This window comes from Desmodus rotundus, chromosome 7 (genome assembly GCF_022682495.2).
Source record: "Desmodus rotundus isolate HL8 chromosome 7, HLdesRot8A.1, whole genome shotgun sequence".
In the NCBI taxonomy this organism is placed as follows: domain Eukaryota; kingdom Metazoa; phylum Chordata; class Mammalia; order Chiroptera; family Phyllostomidae; genus Desmodus; species Desmodus rotundus.
Window position 1 is genome coordinate 49,893,547 of NC_071393.1, and position 12,244 is coordinate 49,905,790.

Sequence of the window (12,244 nt, forward strand, 5' to 3'; positions counted from 1 at the left end):
ACATTTTTAAAGAACATTTAAAACTTGATGACAGTGTTTCATAAAGTTCACTTCAAAAGCTCTAACCTGGGCATCCCCAAGTGCTTTTAAAAACTTCTTAATTTTTTTACCCATGGATTTAATTCCTCACAAACCCATTTGATCTCTAAAATTTTCAAGAGCGTCTGAGGCACAGATATTAACAGCAGGTCTTATTTTAGAAGTAATACTCTATTCTAGCATTATTCTATAATTGTCTCATTTTTACCAAGTTATTAATGAGGAAGGGAAAAAGCTTTTGTTCTTTCATTTTGTTCTTTCTAACATATTATACAAAAAGGAGATTAGTAAAAATAAAAAGGAAAACGTACCTTTCCAGAGAAATAACAGTTTCAAAGTCACAAATTGCCAGCCACCAATGTTTCAGATCTGCGTAGAGTATGCCCCGATGTAGAAAACAACCAAAATTCTCATAGCTGTCATTTATGAGAGCTTAAAAGTAAGAGTATATCTCTTATTCAGGTTCTGAGCAAACATTTTTGAGTTATATTTAAGTCTATATCCTTTCTGCTTTTTTAATATTATATAAAATACAACATCTACAAAGAGTATACTTATTAGAAGAGTAAAAATAGTATTCACATCAAATATATTTGTTTATAAGTAACAATGCGGTTATCGTGATTCCCAGACTCGGTAGAGCTGGAAGAAATCCTGATGGTAACCTAGCGTAGTGCACTCACTTTACAGATGAGCAGATTAGGGTTCGGTGGAGTGGGGCTAGGTACGCTGGCCTTGATAGTGATGCAAGTCAATGGCAAAGAAGGGCATAGAAGGTAGAATCTACCTTCTGACTCATTTCAGTGGATTACAGTGAGAAGGGTGCCCTTGCCCTTGCTCGTCCTAGCAGAAGACAGGAAGATGTTCTTTGGCTAATGGCTAAAAACAGGCTCTAGTACAAGTCCAGGCTGGGGTATATAGCAGAGGTCCAGCTGACACCTGTAAACCAGGGTTGCAGCTCGAAGAGGCTACTCCCTGGGAAACAGAACATGGGAGTTAAGGCAGGTAACTTGTCCCAAATAACAGAAGCATGGGCTAAGAAGAGCCTCATCTCAATACTCCAGATTTGTGACTCCCATTGTTACCAAATCAAAGTGGGGGTTCGGCTGCCCACTGCCACCTGTAGGCAAATTGTGAAGGCAGAGGTTGGTGAGAAAGGAAAGAGGTCTTTTTCAAATGCTGTACGATCTGTGAGAATGGCAGAGTCATCTCAAAAGCCCATCCTGTCCTGGAAACCCAGAGGAAACCCCAGCCACCCTCAGCCAGACCAAAACCAAAGGCAACAGGATCCATACTTCCTTCTCCCATTTAAAATGCCATTCACTGGGAGCCACAGGTGGCTACTGAGTGGTCATCCAGGAAGGCCTCAGGCTCTCTCCTTGGAACCAGTGTATGGGGCAGGCTCCGCCATTGGCCACGTGGCTTCCAGGACCAGAAGTTCTCGCAAACACACTGGCCAGTACATTCATGAGATGGCCAGTACATCCCTTCCTTTCCTTGGTTTCATATTAGTTTTCCATGTGGACAGCTTCCCTGGCCCAAACTTCCAAGTGCTCTGGGAGGGTCCAGCCAGCAACCAATCCCTTCTTTTCTCCAAGCTAGACTGACAGTACTTTAATACAGTACCTACTCCTGCCACCGTTCTGACCTCTATAGCACAAGTGCCGGCCTTTCCCTGGTCCCACACCCAATCAGGTACAGGAAGGGGGTAGAAGGGTGTCTTCCCCTATCTGATTATTTTGGATTTACTAGCAAGTCTTGCACATGCTCATTGCAATATTCCCCCCCCTGCCCTCTTGCCTGGGGGCGGGGGGGGGGGGGGGTCTGCCACCAGGCTGTCGGTGTCATCTGACATGTATTCTAGGTGTCATCTCATTTCTCCTCAATTACTGGTTCCCCTTTCACTTTCAAAAACATGCTACGAAAATAGGTGGGTTTTCCAAAATATTTGATCTATGTCTTCTTCCAAGGTTCTCAAACTTGTTCTGGCTTAGAAGGGAAAGTTTTACCAAAAATAAGCACTGTGTTCACAGTCTGGGACACAAACATTCACAGCAACAGATTTTTGGAAGCAGGCCTAGTGCACAGGATACGGGCATACAGATGAAGCGAATAATCACTCGAGGCGGTCTGAGTCTTCAGTTCACAGTATGATCAGGAGCAAAGAGAAAGCGTCTGCAGTTTGGTGGTTGCTCTAGAAAAGTGGAAATATTCTTAGGAAAAAATATTAAAATTACTTAACTTCTCTGTGCTTTGGTTTTCTCACCAGTAAAAGAGGGATGGTACTAATATTCCCTCATTGCATTATTCTGAATATTCATTGAGACACTCCATGTATAGCACTTAGAATAGTGCTTGACAAGTAATAAAATACCAGATCAATGTTAGATATTATTATTAGCTTAGAAAAATATTCTGCAGGTCTTTTTTGATTGTAGAAGATAAAACTCCTCAGGTTAGACTAGGAAAGGATTGAGGTCAAAACCAAGCTGGTCTTCTCTGAATAATTAAATGACAAGGATTTTGTATTATTGTGATACCTTAAAAAAGAGGGAGTAAGAAGCCCAAAATGTGGAGAAGGAGGGAAAATGAGAAAGAGGCCTTCAGAAGCCAAGGCGAAAGGGGTTCAGCCAGATGGCAAATGGACAGAGCTGACAGTTAGATAAACTTACAGACATGGGGGCATTTGACCTTCAAATTTAAATTGTCTACGCTAACTTTATCCTTTGAACCCTGAAACATTCAGTAAGAGACGGTGGCCACAAGAAATGAGGGGGCAAGCAAAAAAAATGGAGAATCAATCAGAGGGCAGATGTCAGCTACAAAGGTCACAAGAGAATTAAACAGGAACCCGCAGTCTTCTCTTCAAAGAAATCTGGGAAATAAAGAGAGGGCAGTAGACTCCTCTTAGCACAAGGGGTGGGATTTGAGTTATTTGAATATTCATGGCAGGGTGATCTCAGGTAGCAAATGGGCTTAGAAGCATCAAATAACAATCATCTTCAATTACCTGCCCTGAAGAGCTCTGTATTCTTCTTGTGACTCTAGCTGTCTCTGAATTGCTAGATATTGCCTCATCTAGGATTCTAGCACTTTGCACCCAGGTGAATGTAGGCATGTTTGGAGTGTTGGCTGGAATTTGCCAATCAGGAAGGGCTAATATATTCAGCTGGGGACTGCTTACTGAGCACTTACTCTAAGCCCAGAATCGTGCTGGGCATATTCCTATACCGAAAACGCACTGACAATAGGTGAGGTGAAAATGGCCACTTTTAACTGTTGCCATCCTCTTACTGAAGATTCTCAAAGCCCACTTTTAGTTTAAGAGCTAAACAACTCTGGATTTGACTCATCCATGGGCTGGGCCTATGAGGTAGGACATAGCCCAATAGGAAAATGCCCTATCATTTTAGCAAGCTGACAGCAAATAGACCTGAACTTCCAGAAACATCCTCAGAACTCAAGATGCAGAAAGAGATTTTTTTGATATGATATTCTCCTTTTGCCACAATTACACACACATGTAAACACACATTTAGACACATACATGAAAAGGGCATATTAAAAACACTTTTAGCTAAACTATTTTAGCTTATAAGTACATTATACACACACACACACACACACACACACACTTATGCAAGAGGTCTGTCCAGAAAAAGCCCAGCCATTGCTAATATAAAGAGAAGGGTTTGCATGACATCAGTGTAACCTGGCAGCCAAGGAGAGTGGACTGGGATGCACATGTGTGAATAATGACGAGTTCACTGTACTAGTCAGTGGGGGTGGTAGACGTCATTGACTGAGCCTGTGTGCTGTGTGGCCATCACATTCAAAATGACTGAGCAAGTGGAGCAACAAATCTGCACCAAACTTTGCATTAGGCTTGAACATTCCACTGCAGAAACTGTTCAGATGATTCAGAAGGCTGCAGCTATGGGCCACTGGTGACTGGCGGCTTTGTCATGACAATGCACCTGCTCATGCTTCATGTCCTGTGCAGAGTTTTTTGGCAAAACATCAAATCACCCAGGTGACCCAGCCCTGCTACAGCCCAGATTTGGTGCCCTGTGACTTCTGGCTTTTCCAAAAACTAAAACCACCTTTGAAAGGGAAGAGATTTTGCCCTGGCTGGTGTGGCTTAGAGGACCGAGTGCTGGGTTGTGAACCATAAGGTCACAGGTTCGATTTCCAGTCAGGGCACATGCCTGGGTGGCAGGCCAGGTCCCCAGTTGGGGGCATGTGAGAGGCAACAGATCAATGTGTCTCTCACACACTGATGTTTCTCTCCCTCTCTTTCTCCCTCCCTTCTCCTCTCTATAAAAATAAATAAATAAAATATTTAAAAAGAAATAAAAAAGAAAGGGAAGAGATTTCAGACCATCGATGAGATTCAGGAAAATGCAATGGGACAGCTGATGGCGATTGGGAGAACTATGTGAGGTCCTGAGATGCCTACTTTGAAGAGGACTGAAACATCATTGTCCTTTGTACAATGTTTCTTGTATCTTGTATCTTCTTCAGTGAACGTCTCTGTTTTCATTTTATACATCTAGATACTTTCTGGGCAGACCATATACCCATGCACACTCATAGTTAAGGGCACAAATGTACACTAATATGTAAGTATATATAACTATATGATAATACACATATTACATTAGTAATCCCACATCAGTATTCTACTCAAAGTGATATGCTAATCCTCAGAAAAAATTCTTACGTATGTACACTTGAAGACAAAGTACCTGAGACACTGTAGTCCTGTAGTGCTCTAAAAGGGTTGCTCTTTCTCAACAAGCAGGCTCTATAATACCATGCTAACCAGTTATTAGGATCTAAGTGAATTGCAATAGAAAAGTCTTGAGTTGCTTGCTTATAAAGCTGTCGTTTAAAATATGCTCTCCCTCGGTATGTCCTAGAAAAAGAAAAGAAATCCATTTTAACATGTATTGCAAAATATACATTTACCCTTTATGGCAAGCCTATACAACTAATTTCATATTTAATAATTTGTGATTATTTCTCCTTGTGTCCCAAGAAAGTTGGTCACAAAGTTAATAGCAAAAAGGATATAAACTTTTTACAAATAAGTCAATTATACTTTATTGTATATAATTATATGATTAACATACTCCATATTAATTGTTTGCCTGCTAATTTTATGATATATCTTTACATTTACCAGAGAGATATGTCAATAAAATAATATGAGATTTTAAAACTTTTATTATTTTTGAGTACACAAAATGTAAGACTCTCATTTACACAAGATTGTTCTATAGAAAAATCAAATAATTCATTTTGAACAAAATGAACCTCACCAGGTAGAATTGTTATGGTATTTTTACCCCTGAGACTGAAGATGTGCCCAAACAAATGGGAAGCTGCTCTCCATGTAAAAAAGCTATTATATCAGTTTTGTGAATTGGATTCTGTTTCCATTAACTTTGACTCTGACTTCAAAATTATTATTATTATTGAATTATACTCAAAATTATCACGATACATCAATTCCTGAAAATCTCATTTTCAATCACTTAATAATATAAAGCAAATCAGCTTTTAGACATAAAGAAAAAACAGGAGGAACTGCTAGTAGGTTGCCTGCTCTGACGAAAATAAATCCAGGGGGGAGATAAAAGCAGCTCAGAAAGGTTACATTATGAAAACAGTAGTAATTTTGAGAAAAGAATGCAGCCAGTATCCTGGCAGACTGGTAACAGAGGTCTTGCAAAAGCACTACACATCCTGAGATTTTATCCTGGCGCAAAATATTTTTTTACCCCATCTTTTGGAAATGTCTGACTTATTTCCTAATGAATATAAGAATTTTATATTTATTTTTAATTATTTCTGATTGCTGGAGAATATTACTAATTATTTTCAACATATAGATGATTTTGAACTTAAAATCTTCCATAATAAACCTTTAGTAATACTTTTGTGGGATGTCATTAAATCAATTGTTCAAACACACTGATTTTCGCATCTGTTCCTCCTCCATTTCCACCGCCCGGATTCCTCAGACTCTCATCTGAAGCATCGAGCTGAAGTGAGTGAACCTCAGCTCCCACCTGAGCTACTATTTGGTCCATTCAGAAAATAAAAATCTCCTTTTTCAAAAAACAAAAACGAAACATTTCACAGCCCCCTGTTGACAATAAGGCCATCTTTTTTTTTAAATGGGATATAAACCCCTCCCCCTGCCATTAGATAACAGCCTCTTATTGGTACCTCTTATTGGTAACAATACCTCAGGTTAACAACCTTCTTGTTCTTCTCCAACTAATCTGATGCCTTCCTGCAACTAATCCCCCTTTAACTCAAGAAGCAGATAACCAGAATAGACCATTAACTAGGAAAGAATTTTTAAAGAGTTTCCAAAAAGTTTTCTGTTTCTTCAATTGGGATCCTTTTAGAAGTGAGTTATTTTGAACTGTCAAAGGACAAAAATTACCCTCCCCTACAGGACATATTTCCGAGATGAAAGGCATACTTCACTTTGAGAAAGCAGCCAAATTCTAAAATCAACATCTGACTGAGACTAGTGAACAATCTTACTATGAATATAGATGAATATAGATGAAAAATCTTAAAGAAAGTGAAGACAGAGAGAATCGTTTAATAATGTTCTATCTAAATATATTATGGTCAAAAGACTTTTATCCTTCAAAATTAGCTTATTAACATGAGAGTCTTAAAAGCAGATCATAAGGGGACAAATTTAAACAGGAGTAAAGAGATATTGAAGAGCCCATGGCTCAAAAACTACAACTATGATATATTTTTTTTTGATAAAAGCCAAAGGCATTTTCATTAAATTCAAAAGGCGGAGATTCTCATTATCACTAACATTATTGTTAAGGTCCATGCAGTGATAAAAAAAGACTTGGGAGATTAGAGAACAAAAACGGTAACATAGGAAACTCTAAAACTCCATCCTTCCACAAAAGCAATGGAGGGCCAGCAGCAATGGTTCAGAAATGGTTTTGGAACTCTGGGATCTAACTGAAAACACAGCCAAGGGAATGCTTAAGAAATGGGGCGGGGGGGTGTGGAATGGAGCAGGGGGGTGAACAACTGAATTTTAGTAAAAGAGCTCTGTGGTCCTCTAATGAACCCCATTTCCCTGTCCCATTGCCCAGCTCAGTGCTGGCCTTGAGGACAACTGGCATTCCTGGTGCCGGTTACTGCTAGCACAAGAGGGAGCAACACAAATCTCCTTCTCAAGGAACTGTAGCCATGTGTTTGACCCCTCTGGCGGCTCCTTGAAGGACTGGCTCAAAAGCTTCCCTTTGTTTAGTCTGCCTTGAAGCTCTCCCAGGGCTGCTGTGGCTTTCTGGATGGTACAGTATTTATCAAAATCAGTGAAAAGCAAATGTCACTGCTGCCGTCTGGGACAAGGGATCACTGCGGAGGCAAGCAGTAGACAGACCAAGCAGCCCAGGAAGCAAGAATCTGGAGCAGGAGATGCCTAAGGGAGTGTGGGCTGTGGAAAGTTTCCACAGATTCCAAGGACTCTGGTAGACCCCATGCAAGCCGAAGGCTGGAATCCTGCACAGGAAAACAATGAAGAAAATGGAAATTCAAGCCCAGTGGGTTAATGCTGCACGCCCACTAGGATGGCTAAAGTTTGCAAGTCCTGATAATCCCTAGTGCTGGTGTGGAACTCACATGCACTGCTGAGAGTACAAGCACTTTGGAAAATCTGTTTGGCCCAGTCGCTGAATACCCTATAAGCCAGATATTCTACTGCAAGTTCTACATCCACCAACGTCTGTGGGGGATACATTTCAGGACCCCCTGGAAATGCCTGAAACCACGTGTTTTTCCTATACATACATACATACAATAAAATTTAATATATAAATTAGGCACAGTAAGAGATTAACAATAACTAATAATAATATAAAATAATCATAACAATATGCCATAATAAAAGTTATGTGAACAGTCCCTCTCAAAATATCTTACTGTACTGTATTCACCTTTTCACTTAAAGGAATACTTTCTGGCTTCTCTTCGGCACACCTGAATTGCTAGCGCCACTGCTCTTGCACTTTGGGGACATTACTGAGTAACCTGAGGACTATCTGAGCAGGTGCCCTGTGACAGTCGGTCTGATAACCCAGGTGGCCACTACGTGACTAAGGGGCAGGTAGCATGTACAGCGCAGACGGGTACACTGGAGAAAGGGAAGATTCTCGTCCCAGGCAGGTCAGAACAGCATGCTGCAATTGAAAGCTTACGAACTGTTTACTTCGGGGCTTGTGCATTCAATATTTTCAGACAGGTAACTGAAACCAAGGAAAATGAAACCACCGACGAGGGGGATCGAGTACATGTGTGTGCCAAGAGACGAGTGCGAGAATGTTGAAGGGAACACTGCTCATAGTCATCAAACCCTAGAGACACTCAAATGGTCATTGACAGTAAGCTGGATAGGTAACTTGTAATATTCCGGAAGCTGAATACTATAAAAAATTAAAAGGGGTGAACGAGAGCCACATGTAATAGCACATAGTATTCAGCAAAAGAATCAACATGTGAAGGAATACAAGTGCACGATTCTATTTCTGTAAAGTCAAAAAAACAGACAAAACTAAACTAAAAATATTTAGGGACACATACTATGTGATGATACCAAAAAGAACTGCAAGGAAGTGATTAAAACAAAAGTCAGGACGTGGTAACCTTCTGGGGAAGCAAAGGCACAAGGGGGTTTCCAGGGTGTCGCCAATGTTTCTTGACCTGGTGAGAGTTTCGCAGGTATTTATATTGTGCTAAGTCATCAAGCTTCCCATTTGTGTCTTGTACACTTTCGTGGACGCACGCTTCATTTTACCATAAAAATTGTAATATTAAACAAAAACTGTGAGTGACAAAATGAGCGAGAATGACTATACACACATTTTTAAAGCTCTTCATGACAAAACTTAAAAGCAACAAAATGAGAACTATGTTATGCACAATAAGATTGGAAGAACAAAGTTTAGTAGCAAAATTACAGTAAGATATTACAGAAACCTAGACAGTCAGTTCTCTGTACTCAGTGAATACCAAGGATATATAAAGATATTCAAAGAATAAAAATATAGGCCGATACATTAAAAAATTAATAATGTAACTAGTATTTAGGAAATGCTCATGAAACTCTGATTTGTCATTTGTACCTATTAAATTAAATTAACCACTACTGTTAGGGTGTAGGTAAAGATTTTCATTCACAGGTAGAACTGAAAACAGATACACTGTTCTGAAGGGCTGTCTGATGTATTTCAAGAGTTTTCTTTCCTGAGAATGTATTTCAAAAAATGTTGTAATTACAAAAATCACACATAAAATAATTCTTACCTTGCTTGAGAGTTTTGGGGATCTATAGCTAACAAGGCTGTAAAATCCTGGATGGCTGAATTCCAGCTTTCATTCTCATAGTAAAACATTCCGCGCTTCAACAATGCGTCTGTTCTTGTGGGGTCATAAAAAATGCACTTCATGGGGAGGGGTGGGGTGGAAGAGAGACACAAAAACATATCACATGAGGAAAAAAAAAGAACAAGGAAAGTATACAACCCCCCAGCAAATTAAATAAACTACAATCACATTTTTAACTTCAGATTATATAAAAGCAAACTACTTTAGATGTAAATTTTGACATTTGCATTTAAAACCCACTTCTTTAGGAAGTCCACTTACCATCAAATTCTAGAAAGAGGAGGTTTTTTAAGAGGGAAAGAGAAAACAACATATACAAGCAACCAAGGCTTTAGCCCACTGAAATCTTTACCGATAACACTTCATAAGAGAATTGTTCAAGTAGAGTAGCACTATATTGGATCTATCAATTTATCCCAATTACATCTGCAGCACTTTGTCCCAATGAAAGGTAATACATATCAGACCACATCAAGGCTGATTCAATCAAATAAAATATAGATTAATCTAGTCCCTAAAATGGTAAAAACCAATGAATTGGTATTGGCGTGATTCATTTATTTCACATTGACATACAAGCAATAGAGTAAAAAGACGAAATCATTGTATACTCAGTTACACAGCTCCTCACCTATTGACAGTGGGGAAAAAACTAAAGCACAAAGATTACCAAGCATTTTTAAAACAGGAAAAAAATCTCTACAAAGTTAGTCTGACCTCAGGTTACTTCATTAGTCAATTTTTAAAAAAAGATTTATTCATTTTTAGACAGAGGTGTAGGGACAGAGAATGAAACATCAATGTGTGGTTGCCTCCTGCGCACCCCCACTCTGGGGACCTGGCCCACAACCCAGGCATGCGCCCCTACCGGGCATTGAACCAGTGACCCTTTGGTTTGTAGGCTAGAGCTCAATCCACTGAGCCACACCAGCCAGGGCCTTCATTAGTCAATTTTTAAACTATTGGTGCTAGAGAGAAGAAATGAACGGAATAGATAATTTAATGATTTCAATACCTTCAAAAGAAAATATTAAAAGTATTTTTTCAAGACCAGGAGTTACCAAAATTTACAGTATTTTCTTGAAGCGAAAATATGTCAAGTATATGGCTAACCATCAAGGATTAAGAAACAGGGCAGTTGGAAAAATGAAAAGGTACATTATTTAAATAACTTATAAATTCTCAATTGTACGAGAACTAAGAATCTAGAGTTAAAAGTCAGAAGATGAAGGTTAAAATTCTGCTGCAATCTGAGGAATACTTTGCCTGACTGTAGAGTCTCAATGTACAATTCAGCTAAAAGTTCACTTCCTCAAGGGAATTCCCTGGTATCCCCCTACCAAATATAAATTACTCACCTATCATTTTTACTTTTTTACAGGAGTCATCATAATTTGTAATTATATATTTATGTATTTCTTTCTTTCTTTAATATCTGCCCTTTGAACTGTAGGCTCCATATACAGGAAACATGCCTGTTTTATCACTAAGATTTATTCCCTATACTGTAGAATGCCTTAGTCAATAAATATTTACGTGTGAATGAATGAGTGAGTGAACAAGCCCGTGAGCACAGCCTCTTTGGAAATAGATGGGTTTGCTGCAGAAGAGAATCAGCTTTTCGTGTCAAGAGTTAAGTAGAAAATGGATTTGCTCTATTGTTTGAAGGAAAGAAACAATTTTCAAAGGTTTCCTTAACCACTGTTTCATGGTTGAAGGGGAGAGAGCTGGGAGAGCCAAGGCGCCCTCTGAGTTGCCTCAAATGCTCCAAAACTCAACTCTTCAACGTAAATCCATTCATTCACTAATAATGGTGGTTTTAAAAATCTGACATAGTGTTAATATCAATTCTAGTATGAATGCTCTAGGTCTTAATCTACAATAAATTAGTTTTGATTATACAACATATAATGAAAGAACTTCGATAATTTGCTATAACATTTGGATAATCTAAAATATATAAATAATGGCGGCATCGAACGTGATACAACTTACTTTTGCGAAGTCATCGATGGCCAGCACTCTGTTGGTTAGTTCGTACATCTCACCCCTCCTGAAATATATGTCAGCCTCCGTGGGCTTGCACTTAATTGCCTGGGTATAGTTGAGAATTGCCAGAGTGATATCCTCTTTCTTCCTGAAAATTTCTGCCTTTGACAAATATGCCTCTAAAGACAATATAAAAGGTACAAGTTAGTGTTACAGTCCTTTTATTAACTGTGAAAAATTTTAAAGATTAATCCGTCTTCCTCCAAAACTGTAGTCTTAGAATAATGTTTCTCTATCATACTTTCTTAACCATTTAATGCAAGGTTGGTTTTTTTTTTTATTTTCAACAATGCAAAATTTGTTCTCAAAGTCTGGATAAATATTCAATTATGGTTAAAAGCATTCTCAATTTCAATTTGAAGAAACAAAAATTAACTATTACTTTTTTGAATGTCTGAAATGTTTTAGAATCTTTTGCTGTTTGTAGTAAAAAGTTAGATTTTGATGGCACAAAATTTTATGCAGCTTTAGCAAAGATCAGCAGAGGTCAAAAACCATTTAATAAACTCATGCTACATTCTAGAGGTATGTTGTGGATGCTGGGGATACAAAGGTCAGTATGACATTTTCTTATTCCCAGAAGGTTTTGTGTGCAGTCCGTCATTCAAGTCGTTAGAATACGTTACATAGGGTCAAATGTGTAGATTTCATCCAATCATGTCATAGGAACACTACAACTCTAACTCGGAGATTTGTGCTCAAGAAAAGACTTGTGAAT

At 38.8% G+C, this 12,244-nt stretch overlaps 1 protein-coding gene across 1 annotated transcript in view; it reads right to left on the reverse strand.

The window, feature by feature from the left end:
* The window catches only part of TTC6 (tetratricopeptide repeat domain 6), a 191,266-nt gene that overhangs the window by 42,517 nt on the left and 136,505 nt on the right, over positions 1 to 12,244 (reverse strand). Inside the window, exons 15-18 of the mRNA XM_053927694.1 lie at positions 11,473 to 11,645; positions 9,397 to 9,533; positions 4,788 to 4,957; positions 351 to 471 (exon numbers count right to left, since the gene is read on the reverse strand). Coding sequence (XP_053783669.1) covers positions 351 to 471; positions 4,788 to 4,957; positions 9,397 to 9,533; positions 11,473 to 11,645 — 601 coding nt within the window. The remainder of the gene's footprint in view (positions 1 to 350; positions 472 to 4,787; positions 4,958 to 9,396; positions 9,534 to 11,472; positions 11,646 to 12,244) is intronic.